General features: G+C 37.9%; 1 protein-coding gene across 5 annotated transcripts in view; it reads right to left on the bottom strand.

Moving 5' to 3' along the window:
* LOC123757808 (protein bric-a-brac 2) overlaps positions 1–17,214 on the bottom strand; it is a 135,749-nt gene extending 118,535 nt beyond the window's left edge. Inside the window, exons 1-2 of one of the 5 annotated variants that reach the window (XM_045741647.2) lie at positions 17,163–17,214; positions 7,637–8,126 (exon numbers count right to left, since the gene is read on the bottom strand). In XM_045741647.2, coding sequence (XP_045597603.2) covers positions 7,637–8,107 — 471 coding nt within the window. In that variant the 5' untranslated portion in view covers positions 8,108–8,126; positions 17,163–17,214. Of the gene's footprint in view, positions 1–2,069; positions 2,505–7,636; positions 8,127–11,923; positions 12,359–17,123 lie in introns of those variants that run through there. The other 4 variants (XM_045741650.2, XM_045741648.2, XM_045741649.2 and 1 more) reach the window with 4 other exon arrangements.
* Positions 17,215–18,232: the final 1,018 nt, after the last annotated feature.

The raw sequence follows: 18,232 nt of genomic DNA, 5'->3' as shown, positions 1-18,232 counted from the left end.
AGCTTCATCTCAGCCCAAGATATGCATGAAGATCCTTGGTGATTCGGTTGTAAACTCCTCTGCTGTGAATCTCACTTGCAACATGATATATTGAGTCAGTTCCAGGAATTTGTTTGGATTCTCTTAACTCTTAATACTTCCCTCTCTTGTATCTGCCTTCCTTTCAAATGAAAGTGTGACAGCAGGTACTCATCTAATTGACCTTACAGGAGTTAGGCTTCTGCTGTTTGGTCCTGCCTCTCAACCTCTAGGCATTAGCCTTGTTTGCTAGGTATGTTAACATAGCAGCTTAAACTGGTGCAGCGTCTAGTTTGGTTAGAGCTCATCAAGGATATCAGGATGCATTTTTTTGGGGGGGGGGATGGCTTATGTGACTAAAGACTAAATCCTAGTCTCTCGTGGCACTGCTTGGGCCCTCATACTTGCATTCCAAAGTGTTCCACTTCATGGAGTGTCGGATGTGTTCGATGATGGCCTCTCTCTCTATTTGCACCTGACTGGGACAGCTTGAAAGTGGTTGAGGTCCTTTCCAGTAGATAAGGAAGACTTTTAGCTTGCTCCAAGTGGTGTTCACATCCTGGTGCACCTGCATCCTCCTTGTGTGTTGCTCTGCTGCACAGTCTGTGCAGTGATTTTATTTCATACTACTTTTGCTGTGTTGTCATCTTATTAGTGGTCAGTTTATTGGGTAATCACTAATTAGCAGATTCACAGTCTCCGTGGTGTAGTGGTAAGACACACTCCTGGCGTTCCGCGAGCGCTATGTCATGGGTTCGTATCCTGGCCGGGGAGGATTTACTGGGCGCAATTCCTTAACTGTAGCCTCTGTTTAACGCAACAGTAAAATGTGTACTTGGATGAAAAAACGATTCTTCGCGGCGGGGATCGTATTCCAGGGACCTGCCCGAAACGCTACGCGTACTAGTGGCTGTACAAGAATGTAACAACTCTTGTATATATCTCAAAAAAAAAAAAAGATGGATAATTGGCTACCTGTTAATTCCAATTATCTCTTGAAGTTATATAATTATATAATATCTCATCTTAAAACGAGTAATTGCTTTAGTGGTATATTAAGTTATTTCTCCCATCGCCGTGTAATAAGACCATTAGATAAGTTCTTTGTCATAGAGGAGCAGATGTCAATGAAAGCCTGGCACATGAGAAGTGTCCTGGGTGGACCCTGGCGCTGCCTCAGAGAGCAATCAGGGACAACCAAGTTCAGAAAATTATTACAACCAAATAAAGTGCTACACACCACATTTTATGAATTAAAACGTGTTGCAAACCTGAATCACATTAATTATTCATCTAGTTTACATTTCCAAAACTATCACTAGAAAATATCACTACCGAAAAATGTACTATCCAGTACTGTACTGTAGCCTTTTATACAGTATCGCACTAAGTGTTGCTAATGTCCTGTAAAACAGTGGTCTACATTCTTGACTCTTAACTAAGGATCCTGGGTTCGAGCCCCAGGAAAGATAAAAATGGTTGGGAATGGTTTCCTTTCCCTTGGTGCTTGTGTTCACCTAGCAGTAAATAGGTACCTGGGAGTTAGGCAACTGTTGTGGGGTTGCATCCTGGGGAAGGTCAGTAATTGGACAAGAGGGACCTCAGTAAATCTGAATACACTACAGGCTTCCTGTTCCCCCCCAAAACGAGAATGATATGGTTGAGGTGTTATTGAGATATAGAGTTCAACATTTGTGCCAGTCTAAGCTTTAAAAAGCATTGAGAGACAATATGACTTTCCCAGAAAAGTGCAACTTTAATTGTAGGAACAACATGACTGTACAGTAAATAAATACTGTTTTAAGAAAGCATGCATTGAGTTACATGTATACTTACCATGTTATATATGTATCTTTATTTTATAAGAGACAAGTAAACAGAAATAAAGTACAGTGTTATACTGCATCTGGAAGAGATCTGAACTACAAACATTTACAAAGGACTACCAAATTGTTCAACATTAGCAAGAAATTATTTTAGGTGTCAAATGAAGACTGAAGACTTTCATTTACAATGAGAATATTTATTTAAAATCCTATCTGCATACCTACCTTATCATCAGTTTGATTATGAACCAAATTTAAACCACCAGTGGCTGGAGCCACTAGAGCCAGCATTATTCTGTTGTGGCGCTGTCCTCTTGCATGGCGCTCAATATCGTAAGATCCTTGATGTGCTATCGAAACATCTTTTTGGCAAACCGTGCAGAAGATGTGTTTATTAGATGTAGCAGATCTTGTTACAAAATTATAAATTTCTTCCCATGACTGATTATAACTGGTACTATATTTTACAACCTTTTTCTTCCTAGAGAGAGTTTGTGGCCACGAATGTTTTTTGCTAATAAAATTGTCTGGAATTTGTCCCGTGCCAGAAGTTACATCAAGTGTTTGAATATCTGAACAGCATCCAAAGGGCTTCTGCTTCTCTAGTCCACAGTTGCTAACACATTTTTCTTTTGACATTGACATCTTTTAATTTTTGTCCTACACATAAAGAAATAATTAACATAACGTAATGGTACAGCAAAAAATATACAGTACAGTCAACTACAGAACTTCACATTTTATCCTTTATACTGTCCTGTGCAAGTCAGCAGGGTGAAGTTATTGGATGCTATTGATGATCATGGAGGACTAAAATTTTATATTAAGTTTATCATAAATATTATGATACACATAAAAATATTCAACTAAATGATACCATAAAGGATAGTGAACATGTAATAACCATAGAAATATTAACCACAAAATGGTGGTATCCAGATTTATGGGCACACACCCCAACATGAAAAACCTCTCTCAATTTTTCCCTGCTTTCATATACAGCCCATCCTCCAGATTAGGTAATACTTATAGTAACAATGAGGACCATCGTACATATATTGACATGAAATGCAATTAGAAAGTAGAAATCGGTACTATTGAATTTGGACAAACCGGCAAAGCTTTTGTACTGATATTGCAAAGAAAACATAACCTTACCCAACCTAACCTTCCCAGGCCTAATAGTTACAAAAAGTACTATCTAAACAGGAGGATGGGTTGTCATATATGTTCCCCTGCTATGTACTGTACTCTCTAGATCTTTATAGCCTCTCACAATAATATGTGAACAATCCAGTTATATGCTTTTCCAAAATCAGTGGAGGTAGCATAAAATTTTCTTCCGTTTGCTATAAATTTTTTACTAATTCTCATTATGACGATTTTATCTGTGTAACCACTACCTTTCTTAACCCAAGCTTGTTACTCCCCTATTCTATTCTCAGCTCTCTCTCTTGATTTGCACCTTTGCATGCACTTTTCTGCTAAGTATGCCCCATACAATTTATGCGATCTTACATGCTACCTTATATATAGGTACTGTACCACAATGGCCTCTGTCCAATTGTCAGACACCTTACTGTCTTGCCATGTCATCTGATATACATTTATCATTAAGTCCACCTCACCATCATACTTCAACATATCTGCAGTTATACCTTTTATATTAGGAATCTTTCCCCTCATTAACCTATATACAAGATAGCATGGTGTGCTTGGCATGCAAACTGGCATTTTCAATTGATCATGAGATATTACTGTGCAGTACTTGGTTTTGGTGGTTGGAGAGTTGAAATGGGTCAACTTCAGACTTGCTTTTAACTACATGGATGGTGATGAAATACAGTGTACTAAAGAAACTGTTCATGAATTTTGAGAGACCAAAACTGGAATATGCAGCAGTTGAATAGTGCCCATATCTCAAGAAGCACATCAACAAACTGGAAAAGATGCAAAGGTATGCTACATAATGGCTTCCTGAACTGAAAAAGAAGAGTTACATGGAAAGGCTAGAGGCATTAAATATGCCAGTTAGAAAATAGAAGAAAAGGGGTGATATAATCACCACTTAAAAAATAATAACAGAAATCGACCAAATTGACAAAGAGGAATTCCTGAAACCAGCAACTTCAAGAACAAGAGGACACAGATTCAAGCTAAGGAAACAATGGGGCTGAAAAAATATTCGAAAGTTTCCTTTTGCAAACAGAGTGGTAAACGGTTGGAATAAGTTAAGTGAGAAAGTGGTGGAAGCCAAAACCATAGTTTCAAAGGAGGTAGTTGTTAAAGCATTATTTGACGGAGTATTGGGAAGACAGGACACCACGAGTATAGCTCTCATACTGTAACTACACTTTGGTAATTACACACAGAGAATATATACACAGGCTCCCTGTCCCTAACAAAATGAGTTATTTCCCACCCTAACATTGATATCCCCCACCATAATAACTTTCTTACCATCTTGCAGTGCCTCAATACAGTCATTCATTTAATACAAGAACACCATCTCATTCTTTCCTTAACATTCTCCTTATGCACTGTAGAATATGCACTTATTAATACAGTACATAATTACAGTATCTACTCATCTTACAATTGGTTTAACAAAATATAACTTTGTATATATGTGTATTGAGTTAATACACATACTCATTTTCTCTGAGATACACAAAGCTACTTTTTTTTGTACCCTTAGAATTTTCATTCATTGCTGACCCCAAAACCTCTTCAAACCCTCAAAAAATTTAATGTTTGGATCTTCTCCCATTTGCCCCTTCCAATAAGATGCATCTCACTCACACCTAACACCATATATAAAATTTACTTTCAATTCTTCTGTCCTGCCCTCCTCATTTATTCTATTTACATTAAATAAACACAATCTCAATTCCACATTGTTTCCCTCTCAAAGTAACCTTTACCACTGCACTGCCTGGTTTCCTTCCACCTTGAAACAAAGTAAGTGCAGCAGTACCTCAGGAGGTGCAAAGGTTGGTGTGTCCCACTGCCTCACAGAAATAGCACATTTCTTTGCAAACCAGATAATTTGTTAACACATACTGGTACTAAAAGAAGGTACTTTGTGGAAGATTAAAATAAATCAATAAATGAAAATAATAAATACAAATTAAGAAAAGCAAGAAGCTTAAAACAAGGGCAAAAATCAAACCTTAAAATATTGAAATGCATCTTTCTGGAGGGGTCTACTCTATATCTCTCCAAGCTACCTTCCTCGAGTCCTTCACACCAGGTTTTAACAAATCATGAGTGCCTGCAAAAGTTCAGGACCAGAATTTGACCACCTCAATAAAGGCATAGGGAAGTGGGGATACAAGATCATCACATTACTGAAGAAAAACAACCAGGAAGGTAATGTATACCAAAACATGCAACTGCTTGGACAATGTTTGTAATTCTGATTCTGAACTTTTTTTGAAGAACTGATTCTGTTTTTTGAACTTTTGAACAACACATTTGTTGTCTAGGTCTAAATGTTAATACGTTCCACTCCCTTGCCACCAGGTGGCAGCTCTGGCAACTTGAGGGTTACGGGCTTCAACCCAAGTGATTTACGCACCGGATTTGCTTCAACACAATCCTCCTGGTTTTCCAGGTTTTTCAGGCACTTTATTTTCAGTCATCCTTTGTACTGTGTCCTATGCTGAGGCCTTGTTCTTTTGGTTATTCTTTTACTGCTTCACAAACACATTTTTTATGCCAACCTCTTGCATGTGCCTTGATCACTTGTTCAACTCACCTGCATATAGCCAGTTATCTTTTCAGGTTGCCACTGGTACTGCCCCTGGCTTTGGTTAGGGTTATCTTCCCTGAGAGGATTCACGACTCCACCCCTGAGTGTTAACTCTTCTTGAGAGGCCCTCACCCTAGGTAGTGTTGGTGCTTTGGCTCCTCTACAGGCATCTGGAGATTGGGGTGGGCCCATTTTGCATGTTATAGGGATGCATTGGGTGTGAAAGTTCCAGCTACATGTCTTCGATGGCAACTTCTCCCTTCCCGTACCACATTTTTCCTCAAGTTGCGGGTTGGTGAGAGTTTATAGATCTCAGTGCGCAGTCTGCTTCAGGTTGGGTACCGGGGGTTCTCATTTGGGGGAGGCTTTTATGCTCCTTCTACAAGTCTGCTGCCACTTATTATATATTTCATTTCCAAGTGTACCTAGGACTAGTGATTTGTCACTGGTAATCCTTCTATCTCTGCCAAGACTGCTTGGTGGGTTGATAGGAGTGTTCCTTCATGGACCTTTTGTGCCCACACCCTCACCTGCTTTTGGGCTATGGTATCTCCTTGGCTGTTTAGGCCAACAGTCTTGCTTTGGCAGCATTATTGGACTTGGGCACCTCAAAGTTTTTGCCTTGCTTTTTTTTGTCTGGTGTTTGGGCATTGGGCACTGCAGCTTAGTTTGCCGGATGTCCTTCCCTGTCTCTTTTGTCTGGCTGCAAATAAATTGTCCAACTTCTACAAGCATGATCTAAATTATTGGCAAGGAGTAAACTCAGTTCTAGTCATTCTGCTCTTTTTGGGTTGCAAAATATATTCTGTAGCCTAAGACAATGTATATAAAATGCCATACTATACTTGACAATGATGTTCTGGTTACTTTTCCAACACAGAACAAGCATTAAGGATCTATTTCATACTAATGATTGTTTCGGTGAACAATCCTTTTTTAAAATTATATCCGATAAAAATCTTGCAAATCTGAAACATTTTTCAAGGCCCTGAACATAATTTTTTTTTAATGAGGACAATAGATGTGTTCCTCATTAAGTTTTTGTTCTGAGGTGTCTGAATACCATATACAGTACAGTAGTTGTCTTTATTAAACAATATAATAATTTAATAATTCATTGTATCGAGGGACAGGAAGCTAGGTTATACATACTGTGCATGTTAGGCTTATACTCAGCCCCACCCCTCCCCCCCCCCCTCCCCCCCGGGTTGAATTACTGACCCTTCCCAGGAAGCCACCCCACAACAAGTTGACAACTCCTGGGTACCTATTTACTGTTTGGTGGAAAAAGGCATGAGGTGAAAGGAAACACGCCCAACCATTTCTGTGCCGCCTGGGATTCGCACCTGGAATTCTCAATTGTGTGTCAAAAACGAACCCGACTGTACAGTACTATCAGGAACCTCAAAACATTTTTGCCCATTTGTATTATTCAATTTATTTGACCGAAATCTGCACCCCAGGTAATCATTTTATAAAATCTAGAATTAATCAAAGATATATAAATATATTTTTTCATTACCCCATTTTCCATTCTCAAGGGGTAAGGAGCATCACCCAGAGAAAAGATAACACACTATATAGTGAGGGAAGGTTAAATATATCAAAGAAGAAAAACATCACATGTTGATTCACCATTTCATTCACACTAAATTATACTGTATATATTATATATATATATATATATATATATATATATATATATATATATATATATATATATATATATATATATATATATATATATATATATAAATTTTAATACAGTACTCCATTTTGAATAAATTAATTTGTCTATTTTTATGGATTATTTCACATACCTGTACAGTACTGTATTATTGTATTTTTCTAGTGTTTTTAAAGCTACAGTACTGTACAACTTAGCTGTACTGTATAATAAAGGACAGATAAGATTATGCAATGACCTCTTATGGTAACAATGGTCAACTTACTACAGAACCGTAATAAGTTGCTTATATAAGCTGTAATAATCATTATCAATCTAAGTGACAATCAAGTTGAAAAGTACTGTACTTACCAAACTCGCTATTTCTTCTGTCCCTTCTCTTCTGAACAACCCTTGAGTCTTTCTTTGAGTCATCCACCAGTCAAGCGACTTATTGAAGCTAGAAACACCAATTATCTGAAGATGTGGATGTTTGTTTTTTCCGATTATAGAAATATCAGAAGCAGTCTTGACATGCATTCTGTTTTGCTGTTCGTAATTATAAGGGATTATGTTGCTGCATTTCTTTATGTTCTTCCTAAACTTTAGTCCAAGAGAGTTATCCAAACTGTTTGCATAATGCATTAATTCTGTTTTTCTCTTGTAAATATCCCGCACAGTCTGATCACCAATGCCATATTTCTGTGCCACAACAGTCACAGAGATTCCACTGTCTCGATCAGATATGAGGTTAAGCTTATCTTCAATGTTCAGTGCTTTCCTGGTTCTCTTCACTTGAGTTGAAGCTTTAACAGAAACACCTAACTTATGCTTTGAAGCCATGACATATTTATATGCTGTACTGAAAGAGCAATACAGTACTGTATCAAATTTATACATTGTATAACTATTGCTCACAAGAGGCAAAAAAAAAAAATTTAATGGTTACACATATTTGCAAGTATTGTTTAAACTTAGAAAAATAAAACCAAAGATAATTCATATCTGACAAAACAAAATTACACAATAGTATATGGGAGTTTTAACTGCTCTGGAAAAGGTGTGCACCCTTTAAATTTGTCCGCCATCTTGTGGCAGGCTAGCATTCATTAATGAGATCACCCTACATACCGAGTTTGTAAACATACTGTATTCTTAAATGAATCGGTATATACATCTTGTTCGCAAAGATTTACTACTGCAAGGTTGGATTCAAGTATGAGAGAAAATGTGGTTTCATTGTGTTGCATTGTATGCAGCTGGCTGTTATGTGCATTTATGCCATGTGTTTGTACTCATCTAGTTGTGCTTGCGGGGGTTGAGTTTTGGCTCTTTGTTCCTGCACCTTTGCGAAACCAATGTACCGGTCTTTGTATGTTATGCACAAGTAATTACCCAAGTGTAGTTACAGGGTGAGAGCTACGCGCATGTGTCCTGTCTCCTAGTACTTTTTGTCATATAAAGCTTTGAAAACTACTAATGGTTTTGGCCTCCACCACCACCTCGCTTAGCTTATTTCAACCATCTATCACTCTGCCAAAGTGACCTTTATTAAATATAAAAATTTTGGCAGGTATATTTCCTTAGTTTGAACCTATGTTTTCTTGATCTTGAAGTTGCAATTTTCAAAAATTCTTGTCAATTTTGTCAATTCCTGTTACTATTTTTTACATAATGATCATATCACCTTTTGGTCTTCTATCTTCTAGCTTTGGTATATTTAATGCTGCTAACCTATCCTCGTAGCTTTTGTTTTTCAGTTCTGGAAGCCATGTACCTGGATGGGGTTCTAGAAGTTCTTCCCCATGCCCGGCTCGAGGCCAGGCTGGACTTGTGAGAGCTTGGTCCAACAAACTGTTGCTTGGAGCAGCCCGCAGACCCACATATCCACCACAGCCCGCTTGGTCCGGCACTTCCTTTAGAAAACTATCCAATTTTCTCTTGAAGATGTCCACATTTGTTCCAGCAATATTTCTTATGCTCGCTGGGAGGATGTTGAACAATTGTGGACCTCTTGATGTTTATATGGTATTCTCTGATTGTGCCTATGGCATCTCTGCTCTTCACTGGTTCTATTCTGCATTTTCTTCTATATCGTTCACTCAAGTATGGTATTATTTTACTGTGTAGATTTGGGGCCTGGCCCTCAGGTCAGGTTAGTAACTGGCAATAAATAGTTGAAACTGTGTTGGTTTGAAAGGAGAAAAACATTTTAAACTCCTGCTAGTGCAGGTTAGTTCGGTACATGTACAGTGCATGGTTACAGTGCGAAAATGTTCCCCTCTAAAATAATGTAAATAAGAACCCATGAGTGCAAAGAGCTTTCCCCAAGTACATTCTGTGACTGGTGAACATGTTGTAAAAATCCGTGTTAAATGTAGGAAACCAGTTTGGAACTTAGTAAGATAGAAGGAGAAATAAGCTGGGGATACGATTTAAAAAGGAATTATTGGAACGCTGGCAGCTGGAAGAAAGTAAGTAATTATTAAAAGAAGGCACCAAACCGGGAAGACTATGTAGCTGGAAGAAAGCATGTGCTGGTGATTCATTCACTTTGGTAGCAGAGCGCACTTTCAGAAGTACTGTACTCCAACGCTCAGCTTAGTAGATATGCCACACGCCAGCTGCAAGAAAAATGTGAAGAGCAACATAGAGATCTCTTCAAGACCTTCATTGATCTGACCAAGGCCTTCAACATGATTAACAGAGATGGCTTGTCGAAGATAATGGAGAAGTTTAGCGGCCCCTGCAAATTCGCCACAATTATTTGGCAGTTCCATGATAACATGGTGGCAAAAGTACTGGATGATGGAGACGAGTCAGAAGCCTTTCCTGTGCCAAACAGTGTGAAGCAGGGCTGCATTCTCCCCCCAACAATCTTCAGCATGGTTCTCTCAGCTATGCTTACCGATTCCTTCCATGAATGCCGTGAACTGAATACCCATCAGATACAGGACTGATGGTGGGCTGTTTAACCTCAGGTATCTGTGAGCTGTTACAAAGGTGAAGGGCCTTACTAAAAGGTAAAGACTATGTCTGGCACATCACCATCCAGCATCTGGACATACAGGACAGCCATACTAGGAACCATCAAACTTTTAACAACAGCAAATGAGTAATTACCATGTATTACCAGCAAAATGTGTGCTACGTGCATTATACGATTTAGGCTTATTTTATTACTGTGTGTGACTCCCCTGCCTTTCGCCGTCCCCGTTTGGAAGGGTCTCCCCTTCCAAACAGTAACACCTCTCCTCCTCCCCCCCTCCTCACCATCTTACATAAGCCATCAAGAGTTCTCAATAAAGGTAAGATAAACATATGTACTGTATTGTAGTTAGAGAAAAAAATTGTATTCAGTATAAAATGTATTTTTAAGTTAATATTTTTGAGGGTGTGGAACGGATTAATTCAATTTCCTTTATTTCTTATAGGAAAAAGCGTTTCGACTTACGATACGTCTCTGGAAACGGATTACCATCGTAAATCAAGGCCAAACTATATTTATTTATGTATGTATGTATATACATATGTATATACATATGTATATATATATACATACATACATACACACACACTGTACACACACAGTGCATAAGTATCCACCAGAAAAATTAAACAAAAGTTCCGAACATGTACGTGTTTTAACACATTATCAAGGAAATACATTATGAAAGAAGTATTATCTGTTCTTCCTTGATAATGTGTTGAAACACGAAATGTTCAGAACTTTCGTTTCATTTTCCCAGTGGATACACCACCTTTGACACTTCAATACAACCTGTTACAATAGCACAAAAGAATAACTAAATATAGTGAGAAATAATGAAAATAAATTACCAAAGTTACTCCCATGCATCACCTCACCTCATTTCTACCAGAACAGTGCCACTTCTCTGGGCTACTTTAGCTAAAGCACAAGAGGAAGAGACATTTTACTTGGATTTTTGTGCTTCCTGAATGCTAATTAACAATGTCAAAAGAAAAAAAATATTCAGAACAATTATTGTTTTGCTCACCACGGGGGTTGTCAGCTATTTAGCCTATCGGTTAAAAGTTTCAATATACAGTATTTAAAATGTATTATTTATATATTATTTGAGTGTGCACCCTGTATATGCACAAACTGTTCATATATCCATATATTCTATCACATGTAAACAGGTAAAAAAAAAAATATCACGACAAATTTTGAAACTCGGTGAATCAGAATCCTTAGTGAAGCTGAACAGCTCTAGTCTCAATTACTTGTATCTCAATCTCTGAGTGAGATACTGTTGAGCTCATCATGGTTCAGGAAATAGTTCACATGCCTGTGGAGTCCAGGAAAGCAGGCTTGATCCCACCATACCATAGTGGTGGGGGAAGACAGAATGTCTTCAGTATTTTCTCAAAAGGTACCATCCTTGCACCACCATACACAAGTATTAACAGTTTCAGCAAGATATGCAAAGGCATCCTTTTGATACTGCACAAACACTGTAAATTAGAAATAAAATCCAGTGTGTACCATAGTATTCTTAAATAGAAATACTTTACCTAACAAGAAAATCATGTTAATACTGATATAAATGACACTTAATTACAATATTTAACATGTTACAGTTAATTCTTCTTAGATGTTTTATTTAACATTATGAAAACAAGTTAATAAATTACCTGAGTATTCGAAATCCTTTCAGAAACAGTAAAAGAAGCTGGTGCAGATGATGGAATTAATTTCCCATCTTCTGTAATGGTCATTAGCTTGTAAGTGTCCCAAGAACTTTCACTATTCAGTGCATGTTTCTTACTCTGCACATGTTTCTCGATTGCAATTCGTCCACGGGAAGCATAATCTAGCAGCTCTTTGCATGTCCAACACCAACATTTTCCTCCAATATTTACTTTACTAATGAAGTTGCCCACTTTGTAACATATCTTCTTCTGGTGTATTGTAATAGGCACTTCTCTTTCCAGCCAGTCCCATCTAAACTTATTTGAAATCCCTCTTTCTAAAATTTTAAGATTTACAGTCGTGTCCTCAGTAAGGACTTGAAAAGTAGCCATGCCTTCACTTTTTTTTTTTTTACATGCACTGAATTTAACTGAAAAACTTATATACCTTTACAGTAAATATTCATTATTAACGATAATTTGATATAATAAGCACAGATTATGTCTATGAAAAATAAAAGAAAAAATTTCATATAATTTTGTTCAATTAGCCAAGCAATCACCATTTTGACAGACACCATATATTTATTGCCCACTACTTTAGAAAAATAAAAAGATGAAATACAAGTAAAACAAACCATTCTTATGATTTTAAATAAAATTGCATGCAAACTAATAAATTACAAATACTGTAGTAAATTTTTTTTAACAGTTTGCATAAATTTTTTGCTAAAATGGCAACAAGACTTTGAGGGGTGACCTTTAAAGAATACTTGATCAACCAGGCTGTGATTCATACATCAGTGGGGCCCCATACAGTGGGGCCGTTAATCCCTGGAAGTTACACAAGGTAGACACAAGCTAGGTAAGTGTTTGTGGGTTTTGGCAAACCATTACATTTGAGACAAGTCCAAGATTACTAAAAAAAATTGTTGGTCAACTTCAATATCCACCTGCCTTTTTTTTTAGATATATTTGTTATAGCTCTCTTCATCTCCCATTATCACTGAAGATGTTGCATGGCCATATTCACAATAACAACAACACTGACTCTGTATACAGTACTGTCGTAACTCTCATATTCTGATTTTTAGTAAATTTTTCCAAGACTATAATATATCATTTCAGTATGGTATTCTAGTAGAACTAAGGTCAAGAGTATGTATAAGCAAACCTAAAAAAATCTAAGCCATTCTAAGCCAATCTAAGCTCTGTTGCTCAGAGTGTCCATATTCGACTCACTATGGGGAATCCTAGGTCCGATTCTCGGGTGGGACTATGAATGGTTGAGCACTTTTCACCTAATGCTTTTTGTTCCTCTAGGAGTAAATAGGTACCCTGGGAGTTATGCAACTGTTGTGGGGTTGCATCCTGGGGGAGGTCAGTAGTTCGACCTTCGGGGTACTGTACCTTCATATAAGCCTAAAGAATATACAGTAGTTCAGTGAAATCTCGGTACTCGAACTTAATTCGTTCCTGAAGGCTGTTCAAGTGCCGATCTGTTTGAGTACCGAATTAATATTTTTTCCCATAAGGAATAATGTAATGTGGATTAATCCATTTCAGACCCACAAAAATACACAATAGATGAAATACATGTAAATTTATTCTCACTTTACCTACACAAATTTCTCGACAGTGTCTTTGTTAGACCTGGCAGCCTTCCCATGCCTCACCACACTTAAATTTCTCAAACTGCCCATGACTGGCTTTGAACACTACTTTCAGCACTTGTTCCATTTTTGTTTTGTAAGAGATCACTATGCAGTTACTGTATTTTTTTTTTTTTTACAAATGATGACCTCAGATATACTGTACTACATATCACCAGTCAACTGTTGTTCATTTATCCAAATCCACAACAATTTCTCAACCTCTTCAATTGTCTGCAATCTTTCTTTCGTAACTGCTTGCACTCCTTTAGCAATATCTTTATTACTGCTAAAGGTTCTGCTTTATTACAGTATTAGATAATGCCTCAGGACACACTGATATTGTTTATCTGAAATTTTCTTATGGTTAGATTAAATTTAACATTTTACCGCAAGATTTAATACTTGTTTTCTGATCCAACCTCAAGGTCAGTAGTTGAGAGCTATCTCAGGAAGATAGCCTCAGGAAGTCACTAGGAAGTTCCCCCTAGGAAAGAGGGTTGTTAGCCAACCAAGATGAGTCCGGAACCTCATAACATACTAAAAAAATGACGATTTGACCCAAACTCAAAGGAAGTAGTGTCTTTCATGGAAATGAGGCCCAAAGTCTGCAGGAGGTATCGCTAAAAGGTTTGCACGAGCAACCAAATGGAAGAATCGGGAAGATGAATATGTAGGAGTAAACAGCACATGAAAGTGGACCCTATGGAAAGCTGAGGATAAATCAAACTCATACCAATCAGGAGGATCAGTATGACTTTGAAACCCGTCCCATGCAAGCATATGACCTTTCTCAGAAGTAACAAAAAACAAGAAAAATCCAAGGGTATATAGGGCCCAATTCAGGCTCTCCCAGGCCCCAGGAGCCTGCCATGAAGGCCAAAGGCAAAGCCAAAGTCCATGCCCAACACTTTGAAAAGAAAGGAGTCCTCCCAAGGAGGAGGCATGGAGGAAGTGTATGGTTGTGAGGAAGAAAACTCCTTAACCTTGGCAGGACTAGAGGGCTTAACTGCCTCTGTATCCAAGAAGGAAAGAGCAACCCCTGGAATTTGTTAAGCTGCACCCTGAGTTAAACCCTGCCCCAACCCCAAAATGCTGGAGATGCCCCAGAGCCAGTAGCATGGAGGGGAGGAGCAGAGGCAGAATGCACCACACCTGCAAGGTAAAGAAGAGAAGGCACAGCCAGAGCCAAGGCGGATAAACCAATACCTCCAATTATGGGACCCGAAGCACCACAGGGGAAATTTTGGGGGCATCGAATTGAGCACAAGGCCAAAAATGCTGAAATCTGACAAACGTGCCCATAAGCACCAACTGCCTGATATGCTTCCCCCCCCCCCCCCCAGAAGCAGGAAAAAGAAAGGGTCAGAACTAGTAGGAAAAAAAAACACAGGAGTCGGGGCCATAAAAATTGCTAAACCAATAGGCAGCATGGCAGAGGTAAAAAGAATGAACATTGCCATGTAGCAAAGGCAATTAACACCCTTAAAACCTGTAAATGATGAGAATGGGCTCAGCAGGTCATTCTTTATGCATAATTGATCTTGCCAGAGGAATGAGGAATACCAGGGCCTGCCAGTAATAAGCCAGTTAGGTGCTCACAGGCACTGAGGACACTTCCCAAACACTAATAATGAAACTAATAAAGAAAAACTAATAAAGTTGTATAAAATATTTTTCTATATTTCAGGGCTGAGAACATAGCTTGTAGTCAGGTTATGCTATCTGACAATACAAAAATAGTGCAGTAAGAATACATCATTCATCCTTTGAACTTTGTTTTGATCTCTGGGTTCTGTAGGTTAGGAAAGAGGTTATTTAGGATCACATTTATAGTGTGAAATATTGTATTCAAAGATATACTGTATATTGTATAACATCTTCACTGTGGCTCTTCTGGTTCAGCTTCATACTTTCTTGATTCCAAATGAGAATAAAGTAAAAAATATTGTTTTCAATATTTTTACATATACAAAATCAAATTATAAAACTAGTTCACTGCATATGTAAGTTACTTAGCTTAAAAGACTATACTTGTGGTTGTTCTTGAACCCATTGTTGATTTAATAATTAATTAAACTGTGTAATTAGCTTATTAAGCCTGTAACTTGATTAGTCAAATGAATTTGGGGGTTCAATTCCTAAGTCCATTCAAGTTCAAGTATGTTTATTGAGACAAGAAAAAAATAGATCTCAAAGGGATAGAGTAGCTTAGGCTATTTCTACACCCCTTAGCCTAAGCCCATTATGTACCTCTGTAACCTTTTCCAAAACCTGTACCACCCACATAATGGGTTGGGGGTGGGGGGGGGGCATAATAAATTAACTAAACTGTCATACACAAGTGCTATAAACACACAAGTGTCATCTCTAGATAGTTGGTGGGTTTGGGCAAACTTCATGTTGTGTAACCTTAGCATATTGTGGGTAATTTTTAAGGGATGCATCAAGTGTGACTCAGGGTGCCGATTTGATCCCACCATCCTGCTTCAAAGATTTTCTTATATTCCAGATTAAAGGAATACAGTATATACTCAGTACTGTTAGAGGTTAGGTTAATTACGAAATGACATGTACTTTATGAGTTGACCATTGTACTTTATAATGAGTTCATGTGGTATAACTATGTAGAACTACAATTTGATCTAATATCCAACACTGTACAGTCCTCATGAACGAGCTTTTTAACCAAATCACTGTTCAGCTATACTGTACTTTTAAACTATTCAGACAATACAAACAGCCTGGCCCCAGGCCAGGCTCAGGGAGTAGAACTCCCAAAACCCTCTCCTCTCCCAATATAAATATTAGTACCAGTTGAACAAATCCACAAGGGCCATGACGAGGATTCGAACCTGCGTCCGAGAGCATCCCAGACGCCGCCTTAATCGTTATTAAGGCAGCGTTCTTGATAGTAATAACAGACGCTGTTATTAGTACCAGTATTTAATAAAAACACTTCAGTATTATTTAGAGGTTCACTATTTACCATATACCACATGCCATATCAAAATGCTGTGATACTAATTTTTATCGTTTACATTTATACATAGGTAATTTTCCTTATTACATGTAAATATTGCCTTCACAATTAAATTTATATTTGAAGTTAAAAAATGATAGGTATTAAAAGTTATGTTCTGAGAAGATGGAAACATCACAAATCATTCATGCTACGAGAAAGCCCACTTAACACACAAAACAAGGTATTCTCCAAAAAAAACACCCACCACTGCAACACAAGTTATCCTCTTGAGAATACCCAACGCTACATGCAATATAAGGTATCCTCTGTTAATGCCCACCACTGCACGCAATACAAGATATCCCCAGAAAACAGTCATCTACACACGCAATACAAGGTGTCCCCGTGAACACCCATTTACACACGCAACACAAAATATCCTCAGAAATATTTTATTGGTCAATAGGCCTTCTGCAGTTTCCTTAATTCTTAACACCCGTCTACAAAATCTCTCCCGCAACATAAGGCATCTTTTGACGACACGAATCTATACGCGCAACCGAAGTTATCCTCTGAAAACACCTACCAACACACGGAACACAAACTATCCTCCGAGAACACCCACCAACACACGAAACACACGACGTAAACACAACTTGATAAACACAAACACAGCTGTGATGCAGGAGCCTCCCCTATTGGTCCATTGCCAGCCAATAGCACTTCACTTAGGAATACGACACCAAACAATACACCTAATTGTTGTTTATTCGATTTCGCTATTTTACATTAATAGTTCCACAACTATAATACCCATAAGTGTTCTAAAATATAAGACGAACATACTGGCAGATCTGCAAATTTAAGCTTTACGAATACACTCGTAGCGTCCATCTCGCAGCTTTTCTTTTTTCTATTCATTGACTTTAATCGTCAAATTGGTATAAAAATGCTTAGGCTAGCTCATCCTAAGCCTTGCACAAAAGCCCTCCAAAATTTCTTTATCGAATTCAACATTGTTCAAAACGAATAACTGGAAATGAACTCAATGTATCAGATTTGGAGACTTTTTTTTTATTATCAGGGCGTGGTTTTTATTAGTAAGCACATTACTGTATAATGTGCTGCTCCCCTATTCTATTTGAAGGATTACAAAGTGTAGATAAAAAAACTAGCTATAAAGTCATCTAATAACCCCCATCTCACAGGGGTTATACATGGAATCAGGCGAGAACATAAACTCTGTGTATTAATGATTTATAATGGATGTTACAATATTCCTATAATCTATTTTGCTTGTTGAGTTTTTAAGTGCTTGGAGATTTGAATCACAGAAAATACTCCTCCACTGTTTTTCAGTGCGTTAATGGTAAGTTGCAGTGCTACTAATTCAGCAACCGCACTTTCCAGCACCGTGGAAGATCAGCCCCTCCTCCCAAGGTTCCCAACATCATGAAACTGTTGAGCTAAAGGGCATTATTCTAACTTACCTGAGGACTCAAAACAGAAAACGGGACAGTATGTCAATTTCGCGAATCGCTACCATTTTCTAATACGACAATTTTTGGCCCTATCTAAAGTATATGTCAAAATGCGACGCTCTATTAGGACGGGTTGGGGAGATTACCCCTTTCAAATTTAATCCCTCTCTTTCCACTCAAGAAGCAAATTAGAGATCAACGCAGGCTTCGTCTT

Source organism: Procambarus clarkii, chromosome 40 (assembly GCF_040958095.1).
Source record: "Procambarus clarkii isolate CNS0578487 chromosome 40, FALCON_Pclarkii_2.0, whole genome shotgun sequence".
Classification (NCBI taxonomy): domain Eukaryota; kingdom Metazoa; phylum Arthropoda; class Malacostraca; order Decapoda; family Cambaridae; genus Procambarus; species Procambarus clarkii.
Note: the sequence above shows the minus strand (reverse complement) of the source record. Positions and strands in the feature narration are given on the sequence as shown.